The sequence below is a fragment of the Anopheles stephensi genome, chromosome 3 (genome assembly GCF_013141755.1).
Source record: "Anopheles stephensi strain Indian chromosome 3, UCI_ANSTEP_V1.0, whole genome shotgun sequence".
Taxonomy (NCBI): Eukaryota; Metazoa; Arthropoda; class Insecta; order Diptera; family Culicidae; genus Anopheles; species Anopheles stephensi.
The window spans coordinates 53,183,316-53,196,570 of record NC_050203.1 but is presented as its reverse complement, the minus strand read 5'-3'; the positions used below and the strand labels follow the sequence as shown (position 1 = coordinate 53,196,570).

Below are 13,255 nucleotides of genomic sequence, written 5' to 3'. Positions count from 1 at the left end.
TTCTTCGCAAAGATTCCACGAAAGCCTTTCCCCCAATCACGCCTGATGGTCATGCCATTCTCTCTTAGCATATGAGGTTTCGTAGTGCATTGCACCCGGGCATTGCAATCCCGGCATAAACCCGGCTACCCCGGAGAGTGAAATTTATGCGACGGAATGCGTTTTGCCAAGCCAACGACCGCGTACGTACGGGCGTACCATACGAGATTTCTCGGGGATCTCGGCGTAATGGAACTAAATCGCTGTTCATCAATTACTAAGTGCGCACCCGGTATCAGCCTGAAGCGTATGCAAATAGCAATACATTTGTTTGCACAGCTCTTTAGTATACGGAAGACAGATTCGTGTTCGGAAGGCTACAGTTGCCTGCCCACAACGGCTGTGCTCTTTATGGGTGATGGTTTTTTCGAAAAATGTAAACATACGAGAGTGTCGAGAATATATGCCGTAGATGCACTAAATAGGTTGAAATGTGTGTTCCAAAGAATTATGAATAGATTTGGATGAGGTATGCCTTGCTTCTAATGTGATGCTTTTACTGAGGTATTAAGAGGTATTTTATCAGTTCTTTGATATATTATAATTATATTTCAATTATATTTAACTTTATCTTTTTTTTTGCCTGTAAACTTCTTGGTCTGTTCTTTCTAGCTTCCTTGATTTATTCAACCCGCGGCTGGCGAGTTAGTCGATTTGATAACGGCAACAGTCTTCACACAACAGAACTAGGGATTTGAATTCCATCCAGACCGTTCCACCATAGGTATGACATAGGCATGGCCTAGCAGGTCGATGAGTTAAGAGGAAGTCTTCTTGGAGACGAGGAGACGAGGAGAAGAAACAGCTGAATTATCTAATGCGTACGGAGAGACATTCCTATTGTTATTTGATTGATGCCAGTCCCTACATGTGAGTGACTGATGTCGCTACCAAATAGAATACCGAAATCCTTATTCAAAATGATAATTGTTTTTAAATTATTTAAAAGAGTCTTTTAGATCAAAAACACGCAATATAAAATATATCAATTCTTCTAGTAGAGTGGAATAGTCTCGGCCTGCCATTTCAAGCTTTTCTTGACTTGATATTACCCGTAGTTCGGAAGTCAGTCCTACATACGGGGTGGCGGTCTAGATGCGATTTGACCTTCAATATGAAATCTAGTCTAATTAGCTCGATTTTAAAAGTAGAGAACATATATACTTCATCTTTTTCCAGTTCTAGAGGTCCTGGCTTTTCTGATTTATCCAACCCGTAGCTAGATAGTCAGTATTGCGCCGTCCCAGTTGTGATTTGACGAACCCGAACCCTGTAGATTAGCAACTGAAGCTTCAACCAAATTGACTTCTGTTAAAATGACTTTTATACTAAAGACACGCCATAGAATGTAACGGTTTAAATTCTTTTAGTAGAGTCAAGTTACCTTTAGACGATGCAGCTTAGTACATCAATTAAAATAATTGCGTCCTCCAGGCCACTGTGTATCGTTACGAATTACAACGGAGGGTGTAAAGAATTAATTCCAAATTGTATTGACTTCGTGGCACCTTGAGCTCGATGCAAAACAGGATCAAAATAGCAATTATTTCCCGTTCGAACTATGCTACCACACTGGCAAACAATTCCCCATCGAGTTGGATGATTTAAATTTAAATGCTACAAAACACTCAAACATCAACCCCATTCTTTGCAGGATTATTCATCGAACAAATGCATTTCAGCTCTGCTGTCGGTCGGCTGCTCCAATGCACTTCCAATTAAATCTTCCCTCACCGGCACCCCATCGTTCGATCCAATTGCACTTCGAGCGGGGTATTATTCACCAAGCTTTGTCACCTACGAAATCTCCTACAAAACCCGTTTGATCATCGGACAGTCGGTACAGCGAGACACAAAAGCTAGCTCGGTGTGCTGCAATAAACTTGCATCCCAGTGCCCTGGAATTCTCTTTCATGTCGCCGGAAACACATCACATTGACACTTTGTAAAACCCCCCCTCGGGAGGGCAGAAAAGTATTTAGAGATTGGCAAAAGTTGTGCCAGCATGTGTATTCGTACATGTGTCCGGATGACGTTGTGACATTTCCGTTTGCTGCAGACAGCAAAAATCGATTTTCAAACACTCGGTGCGTTGTAGCACCGAACCACGTCCGCAATCTGTAAATGAGGCACAAAACAACGAAGCTTCCTCCCTGTCTCACAATCCCCTTTCTGTCTCCATCGTATTATTACATCCCGCATTATGATCCGCACAGTTGCCGAGTGTCATTATTCGGTCATTTAAAACGAGTTGAGAGGAGAAAAAAAAGCACCAACAATAAGGAGAAAATAAACTGGGTCGAACAAAATTCGTCCTCCCCCATGTTTACCTGCATTTGTACTGTTATTGTTGACGGCCGGCGTGACCCCGGTACTGGTGTTGGTGGTGGGTGTGTTGATGGCGGTACTGTTGGCACTGCTGTTGTTAACTGTTGTGGCATGTGCATTAGCTGCGGTACTATTATTGCTGACATTGTTCACGACGGTACCACCAACGGTCGGGGGTTGCTGCTGCGGGCTCGACACAACGGTGCCCTTTTTATGGTGATGATGGTGATGGTGGTGATGTTTTTTCTTGTTTTTAATTATAATCTTTCGCTTGAGTAGTGCCGGCGGTGGCAGTTCGACGTTCGATTCGAGCGGATGCGAATCGAGCGGTCGGTCCAGCAGCATATCACCAAAAATCTCCCGACAGTAGTTTGCTATCTTTGCCTGTGGCGGAGAAAGTTTGCGATGGAAAATGATAAAAGAGTCATTAAGAGGACGAGCGGTTCTAACCCCCCATCGGTAAGCTACCTGTTGCCGCGGATTACAATGATTCTCGAAGCTCAGTATCACAGGAAATTCGGACGTCTTGAAAGCAGTCTCCGCTATCGCTTCCAGCACATCCTTGGCGCAGATCTCCGGTACGAAGGTGTAGCCGTGCACGATCACCGGCTCCTCAGTGCGTCCGTTCCAGAAATCGAGCTCCACACATCTAGCGGACGGGATTAATTAAGACCGGCAAAGAAGCTTAGCTTAATTGCACTTGCTCTGTGCAGAGCGTTCGCTCGCTCGCTCGCTGCCGCTACTTACCGACACCCGGCTAGCAAACTTTGACGATAGATTTCGACCGAACTTTTGCCGGTAAGCTGGTGCCCGGTTAGGTAGGTGTTGTGGGACGAGTTGATGAAGTAGTGCGCCATCGGTTGATCCATATCGTCGGTTAGGTCCAGCTTACTCGCCGCCATGATGGGATTATCTTCCGACATCAGATACCTAACCGTGCAACGGGGCAAGCAGTTTAGTAAGGACCTGCTGAATACAGTCAACAGTTGGAGGTGGCATCCAACCCTTACCTAAGAAAACCGTCGAAGCTAAGCTGGCCCTTTTGAGCATTAAACTTGTTCGGTTCGTACTCCTGGATGAGATCACGGGCCCGGGCCGTGTTGGCGTACGGGTGCAGGATCTCGTTCAGCCGTGGATCCCGCTGGGTTTTGTTCAGGAAATCGACTAGCTGTGACGTTGACATTAGCCGTCGTTTCGAGGTTCCGACTCTGAAACGGGAAAGTTCAAACATGTTGACAATCGGGAAATGGCGCCATTTGCTGAATGACCTGAAGATCGATTCGATCAAGTGATCCGATCCGATCAGCCCGTTAATCAATCTTCGTTCGGGCGAACAGCTATCCGAGCATTGTTTGCACAGTCAAGTTGTTACTGGCCACAACTGAAGCATAGTAGCAAAAAAAAAAAAACAAACAAAACGTTCAGGAGGATAACTTACGACCCATCCTTCACATTCATTTCAATTCCAACTGAGCTGACTTTTCGCCACTTCTCCCCAAAACGACGCAAAACTCCACCGTTACATCGAAACCTTTTGTTCGGCCCAGCTGAGTGCAAAGCAAACCAACCAGAAGCGGTTCGTTACATCCATCGAATGTTTAACGACTCCAAAAGGAAGGATGGCCCCAAACCCGGGAGCCGGGCGTACTCGAGGCGAATCAATCACTGTCTTCCGAACGGTTCCGGTGTGATTCGGTGAAGTGTGTAAGCTGCATTCGATCTGTTCTGATTACCATCCACCCGTGGAACGCTAGGTCCGATGGTACTGCTACGGGGGAACAATAATCAATATTTGTGGTACTCAAGCTGGTACTTTCTTACGGCAGAGCGAGCGAAAGTTCCGTCCCCGGCTCGTAGATAATCCAGCGCTGAAGTACGCACACTTTGCTTTTGTCGTTCCAGACATCCTTCGAGCCCGGTGTCTCATCTATCCTGTGCAGCGCCCACTTAGCATCATGCTTTACCACTTCTTTCCCCATGCTTCCCACTGTCCCATACACTTACAGCTCATCGTACACTTTCTCCACCTCAGTTCTTTGGGAAAGGTTTTTGTACAGATTAAAAAAGTCCTCGAACTGGAACTTGGTCAGTGCGAGGGTATCGCCTTTCCCGGACGGCAACCCCGACACGTCCAGTGCCTTCTCGACCCGCCTCCGATCGTCCTTGTTTGTGGCGAACGTTTTGATGATGCTGTAAAGAGAGAGAGCGAGAGAGAGAGAGAGATAAGAAACAGTAAGAAGCAGCCCAGTATTAAATCGGGATAAATATGCAAACTGAATGTGGCGGTCGGCCACACAAGACCATAATACTGAACCTGATGCGAAACAACGCCAGTAATCCGATCAACCGCATTTAAGTTGCTTTTGTGAGATTTTCTGTATGTTTTTTACAAGTGCTTCTGTTTTACTCTACCGGGGATTTCTTTTACAACGCTTTTAGTCTTTCCGGTTTTGCTAAACGGCATGCAACGGGAAGTATTATAGCAGTTTTGAAGCGAATGAATGAAACCTGACACTTACTTTACTGGTGTGTTGATTTCTTTCCTAGAACAAAAGAGTTTTCGATCCGCTTTTTTGCCTTCATAAACAAATCTCACCCTGGTGAAGCATTTCTTTGCTGAGATTACTATTTCACCGGCAAAAACACACGCCAAAAACATCAACAATGGATTGACTCTGATGATCACTTGATCATTCATCACAGTTAGAGCTCTATAATCAACTTTATGGCCACTGTTTCTCCCTGTTTCGCCGTTTGCTCTTTTGCTAGTAACTCTGATTGCTCTTCGTCGTTCGCTGGCCGACAACAGTTCGAGTTCGTCGGATGACTTATGGTGCAACATTACGAGCTGTTCTGTGCCCATCCGGAATGTGCACAGTCTGTTCTTCGGTAATGAAAGTCATATATTTCCTAACCTCTTCACCCAGTCCGTCCGCACAATCGATTTCGACCGCAATTTCACAATTCTTTTGGGAATTAAATTTGGTGCACAAGAAAAAAAAAGTTTGACCTTTCCATGGTGTAGTAGGTGAAGTTGGGAAAGTGACCGGGACAAACACGCCCTACTCGTTGAAGAATTTCCCCCAACAATTTCCAACGAAATGAATGTGGTCGTAGGGCGGTGGATGTTGCCGGCTCGTCCGCTTTCGTAGGCCTCGCGGGTGCAATAACGAGTCTAGTGTTGGATTTGCCGTACTGCTGCTTAGCACGTAATAAACGCACCATTACTTTCCGGTTGACACCTGAACCAATAAGAACGGAAGCGCTGTGACGCTTAGCAGTCGCATGTACGCTTCGCTCCGAAAGCAGCCTGGCCGCGCTGGTTGCCGCTGCTAAAGCGCGTGAAACTGTCGAGAACTGAGCTGTCATAATCCTCGTATTGGGTGCTACTTTTCACATGGCGCTCGGTGATGGAATTTTGGCTCGATAGATAAAAATAATTCCACCGGATGTTATTGCATGTTAGCTTTGTCAATATAAATAAGAAGCTTTTCTTGTGGAGATAGAAAATACTTCCCCCTCTCATTTTCCTTCCAGCTATCCTGTATCGTGAAGCTATTTCGAAACACCGTGCCACAAGCTGGAAGAAACACGACACAAACCTGGAAGCCCAGGTTCTATCTTTAGCAGGACGGCCAGTGCTGCTCAGCCTTCTAAAGTGACCATAAATGAAAAGCTAAAGATAGCCCGTTAGCAAACATGACCTGCTGGCAGGCGTAATCGGTGTCGGAAACATGAAAAGGGACGATCGGCATCGGGCAGGTCTGGGTCTTTTAACAGGAAACATAAAAAAAACGTAATATTGAGCGGAGCATCAGGATGGTATTCCCCTCCTTTTTTATCCTACGCTTTGATTAAAAAGGCATGCATAAAATGCATGTGTTAACAAGTTTCTTACAACTCTGCTCTCGGTATGAATTCAATTTGAAACACAGATCTGAAAAAGGCACTCCATGAGCCATACAATAATTCCTGCTTCGTGATGCTATCCCGAAACCAGTGTGGGCCGATAAAAGCCATGCACGTAACTGATTGAGATGTACAGTGCTAATGGGTTTTCGTTTTCATGCAACGATGAATATTTAATTTCAATTTCATATTGAAGAATGCAAATTAAGGTCGAAATGTAAATACAAACGAGTAATGGTATCGGTTAAAATACTTATTTTTATCTTATCAATGTCATTTTAATATAAATTCAATCAACAGCATACAGTCAAAGCTTATCCTTTATCTCACTATGCTACCAATTTTATTTCCACAGCATGGAAGATGTACAGGCATTTAGATGGTAGATGAGACGAGTATCATCATTGTGTACCAAAAACCTATCGGAAAAGATTTATCGAGCGTTTTCCAATGGGGGGAAAGTCTCAACAGCACACAGACTGACCAGCACAGTTGTTTTGCCAAATTTATCACTCTTGAGGACATCCGTATTGGTAGCGTTCATAATGCGAGTGCACACAGTGAACGTGGTCGAAAAGCCATCAATTTAGCTCGACCAAGGTTCATTTGGACCAATCGACTTAAGATGGTTTGCAGCGTTTTTGTTTTGCTTCTTCTTTCCCAAACCATTACATCCCGCACAGGTTACATCGACCATCAAAATTGATTCTTGCAGTTGTTATACATTCCCTTTCATAATGACAAATGATGGTCCACTGAGACTAAGCTTACCAGCTCATTTCTTTACGAATATCTTAAACATACCGGTTGTGGTGATGTGTTTTCTTTTTGTGTTTGCTGTGCCGTCGAAAGATGCCTTTTCAATTTACATTAATAAGATTACAAAACACCGGGCGTCTCCATCTGAGCCCGACCAACCACCAGGCGTCTCCATCGTATCAGGTTCAAATGATAAATAAGAAAACGCAAGAGCAATCATAATGCGATGCCTTGTCGAAAATTTCCCGATACAAATAATGTGCTTTTCTTTCGTTGCTGTTCACCTCGCCACCGGTCCGAAAAACCACAGACGACTTCAAATTGACTCAGAAACGAACGTTAATGTGACAGATCAGGTTCCCGGACAGGTAGAGTGTGATTTTAATGTGATCAGTTTAATGTTTCGCTTTTGTAGCTCACATGTGCATCAACATGACTTTTGTCTTGCAATAATCTGTAGTATAAGATTTTATCACATTAAAAAGCACCCCAGAAAGACTTAAAAGTTATTACAAGCACTAGGCACAAAAACTGCGTAGGTCATGTCAACACATAAAAGAGACAAGAAACCATTTGGGGAAAATGTGCAAGACATGCAAAATTTAAAACCCCTTTCAACAGGGAAATCCCACAACCCACTCGGGAAATGGAACAAACATACGGGGGACGGGCGTGCGTGCGAGTGAGTAAGCGAGCTTTCCCATGTTTTGTACTAAAAATACAACGATTGTCATTTCATCATTCCGTCTCACAACATGCCATTGAAAGTGTACTTTTTTTGTTGCTTAAATTCCTTCACTTTCCCTTCATTACCGTCACCGGTCTTGCGTCGAGCGTTATTTCACTCCATCCATTAAAAAGTTCTCAATTTTCCTTTCAACCCCTCGGCCAACGGGCTGGCTGGCAGGGTATGTGCACGAACAAGCGTACAAACCATTCCAGAAGGTGCTGATGGCCAGACAATGATGGGTGAGCTCAAAAATCTTATCACCATTTATGCAACAACACTCGCTGCCAAACCAAGCGTAGAAATCGTATCATAGCTGCCCGTCATGTCAGGCGCTTCCCGGTGCTCTAGCAGCTTCCGTGTGCAAGCGAAATGCTGCTGCTGCTGCTACAGCAAAATAGCAATGTTCCGTACTTTCTCATTTTGGGGAGGGCGTGAGAAATACACGCTCGTCAGCTCGGTTACGCGGTGCACCCAAACTAAACTGAAGCGACCGTACGAGCGACTGGCAGAAAAAAAACCGACCGACGAGGGAAACCTCACTTGCGTCAGCGTAAAAGATTTGCAGCCATTTAGAAGCATCCACAAAGGCGACCATGTTTCATCGCTTCGGCACGGGTCCGCTCACGGACGTACCGGATGATGAACGCGCGTACTTGCTACCCATTGAAGGAGCTCCTAGAAGGCAACCTTGGGGCCTTTCCATGGTTTCCCTCAATTTGCGTGACTTTGCATAACTTGTTGTGTCACCCGGTCGGTGGTGTCGTTCTGCCATGGCGTGGGAAATTCTGTTTCACCCGAATCGAGTTCCTTAACAAGTGACCCGTCAGATTTTGTGCTATGGGAAGGGGTTTTTGGTTTTGGTTTTCAAGAGTCCAGCCGGTAGAGGCGTGTCCGATAGCTCGAAAAGCAATCTGTTTTTAAATTATTAAAAAAACTTCCGCGAAACCTTGTAAGTCACCTCCCTATGGCTGACTCAAATAAGCACAAATTACATAAACATCATTAAGAAAAGAATTGAAAAAATCAACTCTTTTATAAGCAATATTCAAGTATTGTTATGAAAAAGATTTCTAATATTGAAACATTGTAAATAACTTTTCACGCTTAATCATAAGCTATAAATGTCCATTTGTCAAAACATGCCTGATGATAGCATACCGATTAAAATGCTATAATAAATTCTTCAACCACCACAACAGACCGCCGGTAAAGGATCACAACACGAACGAATCAACAATCCACTGTCACCTGCTGTTCTTTTCACTGCGACAACCATGGCACACCAGCGGTGGTGGCGATATGGCTAGCTAACAAAACCGCGAAACTACCAACTCATCGATTGAATTAGAACCAGGAAGTGACTTACGGCAGAAAACCTTCACGAACCTTGCCCCAAAACCTAAAGGGTCCCGATGTGTCCCTCCCTTTGTGTAACGCTGCTTCAGTTCCCGGAAGCCAATCGATCACCTGCGCTAATGTAATTCTCGTGTTCCGGTTGACCAAGCCCATTTATTAACCTGCACACACACACGCGGGGGGTATTTGCCTGTTGAGACAGTCTTTCCGCTAAAGCCATTTTCGTCGGCCAAAGTAAAACCCGAGGACCCGTTCCTATTGCGGGCCGATTTTGCCTTTCTTTGCCGACGGGCGCATCCGTATGCATTAGCACTGGACACATCCTTTACGACGCGTTCCCGCACACACACACACACACCAAAGGGGCTTTTATGTGTCCATATATCATCGCTATCGGCAGACCCGTTAGATAGATTATCTATCCACATTCCACTTCTTGTGATCCGTACCCGAATGTGTCTGCGTGTCGGTGTGTGGATTTTGCTACCAAATCCTTACGAAATGTTCGGTCATATGCTTTTGTCTGACCTTTCCCATTCGACAGATTGCATTGCATTTCATTTGAGTGACCTTCTGCCTGATATTTTTGCGCTCCATTCGAACCTTCCCCGGTGCAATGCCACGCCTCAGTTCCGATCATAATGAAAGGGGGAAACGCCAAGGGCAAGCACGAATGGTTTCGTTGGTTTTGTGCGAAATCGATTTCCGAAACCGTTTGCATGGAAGCACTTGGATTTGAATTAGGTTGCGGGATGGCATCCGTGTGTCCGGTCCTGATCGACTTGCACACTTTAACCGCGTGAAGTGTTGTTCAAATAAATGAGCTCAAATCAGCCGGAAGCAAATGACCAAGAAGATAATTTTCTTTCCGTTTTGGATGTCAGCAGGAAAATAAAAAAAGCTAGCAATGTGATGGATATAATTTCTGGAAATCTCTGATCAGATGTCTGGCTTAATGACATGACCAAAGAAATTAATTCGGCATGTTACATCAGCTGTTGTTTGAAAAACAAAAGGACCATTCTTAAGGTTTATGAGGGATTTTGTGGGGATAATTTGTTCCTCACAGAAAGATGTGGAACTTTGGTTTTGTATTTGATTAGAGCTTCCAAACATATTCTAGTCTTAAAGTCATTATAATTTGTATTGCCACTGATTTGATCAACCGTAAATAGAGAAGTAAGACAGCAACTAACGAGAAATTGATACTAAACCATTTTTAGAGCACATTAATTATCTTAAGTGTTCCATCAAGCAACGGAACACAAAATCACGATAGTAGGTCAAAGAGACAGTCTTATTTCATTTAAAGTTTTGTGTTAAACCAATAACCAGAACATAAAAAATGAAAGTTTTGTAGAAAACAGTATTGACCACTACAGGCTACGTCTAACACAGACAATTTGCAGTAATAACCTGCTTTTGGAGAATCCCCAAAGATCACTACATTTAACCTTTTTAACAAGATATTTATGTTCGTAAAGTATTATCTATTTTATTACTATTTTTAACGAATTTTCTCTAGGTCCACTTTCCTCGCACTTAAAAGTAGTATCGCTCCCCTCGACGGGATGAGGTAAGGTACAAAAATCATTCATTTTTATCTCCACCGGGATCGTGCCACATCGCACCCAACCATCAGCCAACCGAATGCTGCAGATTGTGCTACAGGGCGGAAATTATGTAAATTTTGCTCTAACTAACCGCAAACGTCACTAATGCCGGTGCTCACTTGGTCCATCCGACCCAGACCGTCCAGTAAGGATTCGCATTCTGACGATCGAGATGAAAGTAACAAAAATAAAATACGTCCCTGCACAGGAAAAAAAAAACGGACACGAAACACAAAAAAAGAAACACCCCATTTCCTAAGCGACCTAATTTGACACGATAAATTAATATGCAAGGTTTGCGCGGGAATATGAGTGTAAGGGGCAAAAATTATTCCAGCCCGCGTTTCCGGTCACATAGCAATGCGCATCTTTTCCCCGGAGGCTATTGGCACCCATACACAGCGCAAAGGAGGCAAGGAAAGCCTTGGGGCAGGGATTGAAATGGTAATAAAAATAGGGAAATTTTATTTCTCCTTCCTTTTTTGCACCGTATCGCGATTTATTGCGGTACAGTCGTCATTTTAAAACCACGGGCTGGGTGTCTGGAAGAAAGATGGGGCAAGGAGCGAAGAGAAGAGAAAAAATCTAAACTGCAAACAATCAAAGTGTCCCGACGAGTGGGTGCAAGTACGAAAATTAAAATAACATCGCGCGTGTGCTGCGCGATTGCAATCAAAAAGTAAAGCTAAAATCAAACCCACTGGAAACCACTTCACTCCAGCCAACCGTGACAGGAACATGCAGTGGAAAGTTGCTGAAGAAAGCCAAGTAAAAACCGTCCACCAGCGGCGGTCGTACTTCAAAATGAAGTCGTACAAGCGACCGAAGCGCTGGACGGGAAATGCAAATATTTCTTTACGTCCACTGCCTTTTCCGGGCGTGCTCGCTTAATCATCTTCAGCTATTTTGCTTTCGGATGGCTTCCAGCGTCACTGGCGGCAGGGTTGAAAAAAGATGATTGGCTGTCCCGCGACCCGCGGATCCTGCCCGGGATCTGATCCTAAGAAGAAGGTGCCCCTCTCGGTGGGTAGTGAGAAAGAGGGACAGAGAGCGAAGTTCTACTTACTTCTTTACCGGGATCTTGCCAGTCTTGTCAACCTGCAGGCAAAGTTTGGTGTATGCCTTCTGGAGAAACATGATCGCGGGACCGTTCAGCTGGGTCAAGTTGTACGCCATCCGTATCAGCTCGTCGCACCATAGCTGGGGAAAAAGAGATGGAACAGAGAGAGAGAGAGAGAGAGAGAGAGTGTGTGTGTTAGATATAATTAATGTCTGTTGGTTCCGGTTTTGGGAAGGGAGCGATGAAGGGCCAGAGAGAAATAAACGGACCAGATAAAAACATTCGAGTTGAGCGTTAAATAAATAGCACAACACGGTGACACGCGGGTAAGGATGGACGTAATAAGGTGTATCAATAAGTGGTGTCATTAAACATAGAACCTGACAGGTCAAAACAGGAGCAGAACCATACACTTTTCCTCAAATTATAAGTGCAGGCTCATTTTGCTGGAGGTAATTTATATATCCATTTATATGCCACTGGGGCGGTTTGGTGGCCGAGGCGACAGCGCCGCCAGCTTCACACGGCAGGGTCGGGGTTCAAATCCCATCCAGACCGCCTCCCCATACGTAAGGCTGACTACTTTACTACGAGTCTTTAAATTGCAAACAGTCTTAAATTCGAATAATCAAATGTCAAAGTTTGACAGTTAACGATGTGACACAACCAAGAAAGAGGAGAAACATAGGGATAGAGCATTTGTAAAATTTTACAAAATCCGGCATCGAAGCTTCATTGCTTTTAATAAGATTATTTTTCTAAAATAAATTTAATAAACTAGTGTAAAAAAAAGATAATCTTTTTCATCAACCTTTCCAGTCCCTCTAAACCATTAACTGAGCCAGAACGATGTCTGGAAAAAGCTCAATCTAGCAGTTTAGTAAAATTATCGAAAAAAAAACGAAAAACCCTACTAAACACAAACCATTTTGTTGAGACAGGAAGAAAAAAAACAACAACAACCTACCCACAACGACCGCGAAATGAAACTTTTAATTAGTGCCATTTTTTAGCTCCCTTTGCTTGGGATTCGCTCTCTTTCCGCGCGACGCACGATTAAGTTGTACGGTTCGGGAAAAGCACCGGGGCACTGGGGCAAGATAAGAACCAGCTCGGCATTATGGTGAGTTTACTGACGTCATCCGGCATGGCCAACCGTCCGGCTCGCACATTATAAGCCACAGGATGTGTTTTGCCTGGCTGTGTATGTACACCGCTGCGTCGAGCGCGTGCGAAAACGGTGGACGGTTAAATATGGCTCCGGCCGGTGGCCTAACCGCCCACCCCCCCCCCCCCCCCATTTGCTGTGTAGTGTACATGTCTGCACACATCTGCGCATCCGCTCATTCCACGCGGAAATAATCGAATTCTCTCGGCCAACCACAGGTGGGACGGTTCGCCGGAAACGTAGCAGCAAATGGGACGGTGTGAGCTTATTGATTTTTCCTCACCAATTTCTAC

General features: G+C 44.5%; 1 protein-coding gene across 6 annotated transcripts in view; it reads right to left on the bottom strand.

Annotated features, from left to right (window-relative positions):
- LOC118509225 (1-phosphatidylinositol 4,5-bisphosphate phosphodiesterase classes I and II) overlaps positions 1-13,255 on the bottom strand; it is a 97,450-nt gene that overhangs the window by 11,300 nt on the left and 72,895 nt on the right. For all 6 annotated transcript variants that reach the window (XM_036049530.1, XM_036049531.1, XM_036049526.1 and 3 more), the window contains exons 5-10: positions 11,801-11,934; positions 4,372-4,557; positions 3,378-3,575; positions 3,115-3,297; positions 2,836-3,016; positions 2,370-2,751 (exon numbers count right to left, since the gene is read on the bottom strand). In XM_036049530.1, the coding sequence (XP_035905423.1) occupies positions 2,370-2,751; positions 2,836-3,016; positions 3,115-3,297; positions 3,378-3,575; positions 4,372-4,557; positions 11,801-11,934 (1,264 nt within the window). The remainder of the gene's footprint in view (positions 1-2,369; positions 2,752-2,835; positions 3,017-3,114; positions 3,298-3,377; positions 3,576-4,371; positions 4,558-11,800; positions 11,935-13,255) is intronic.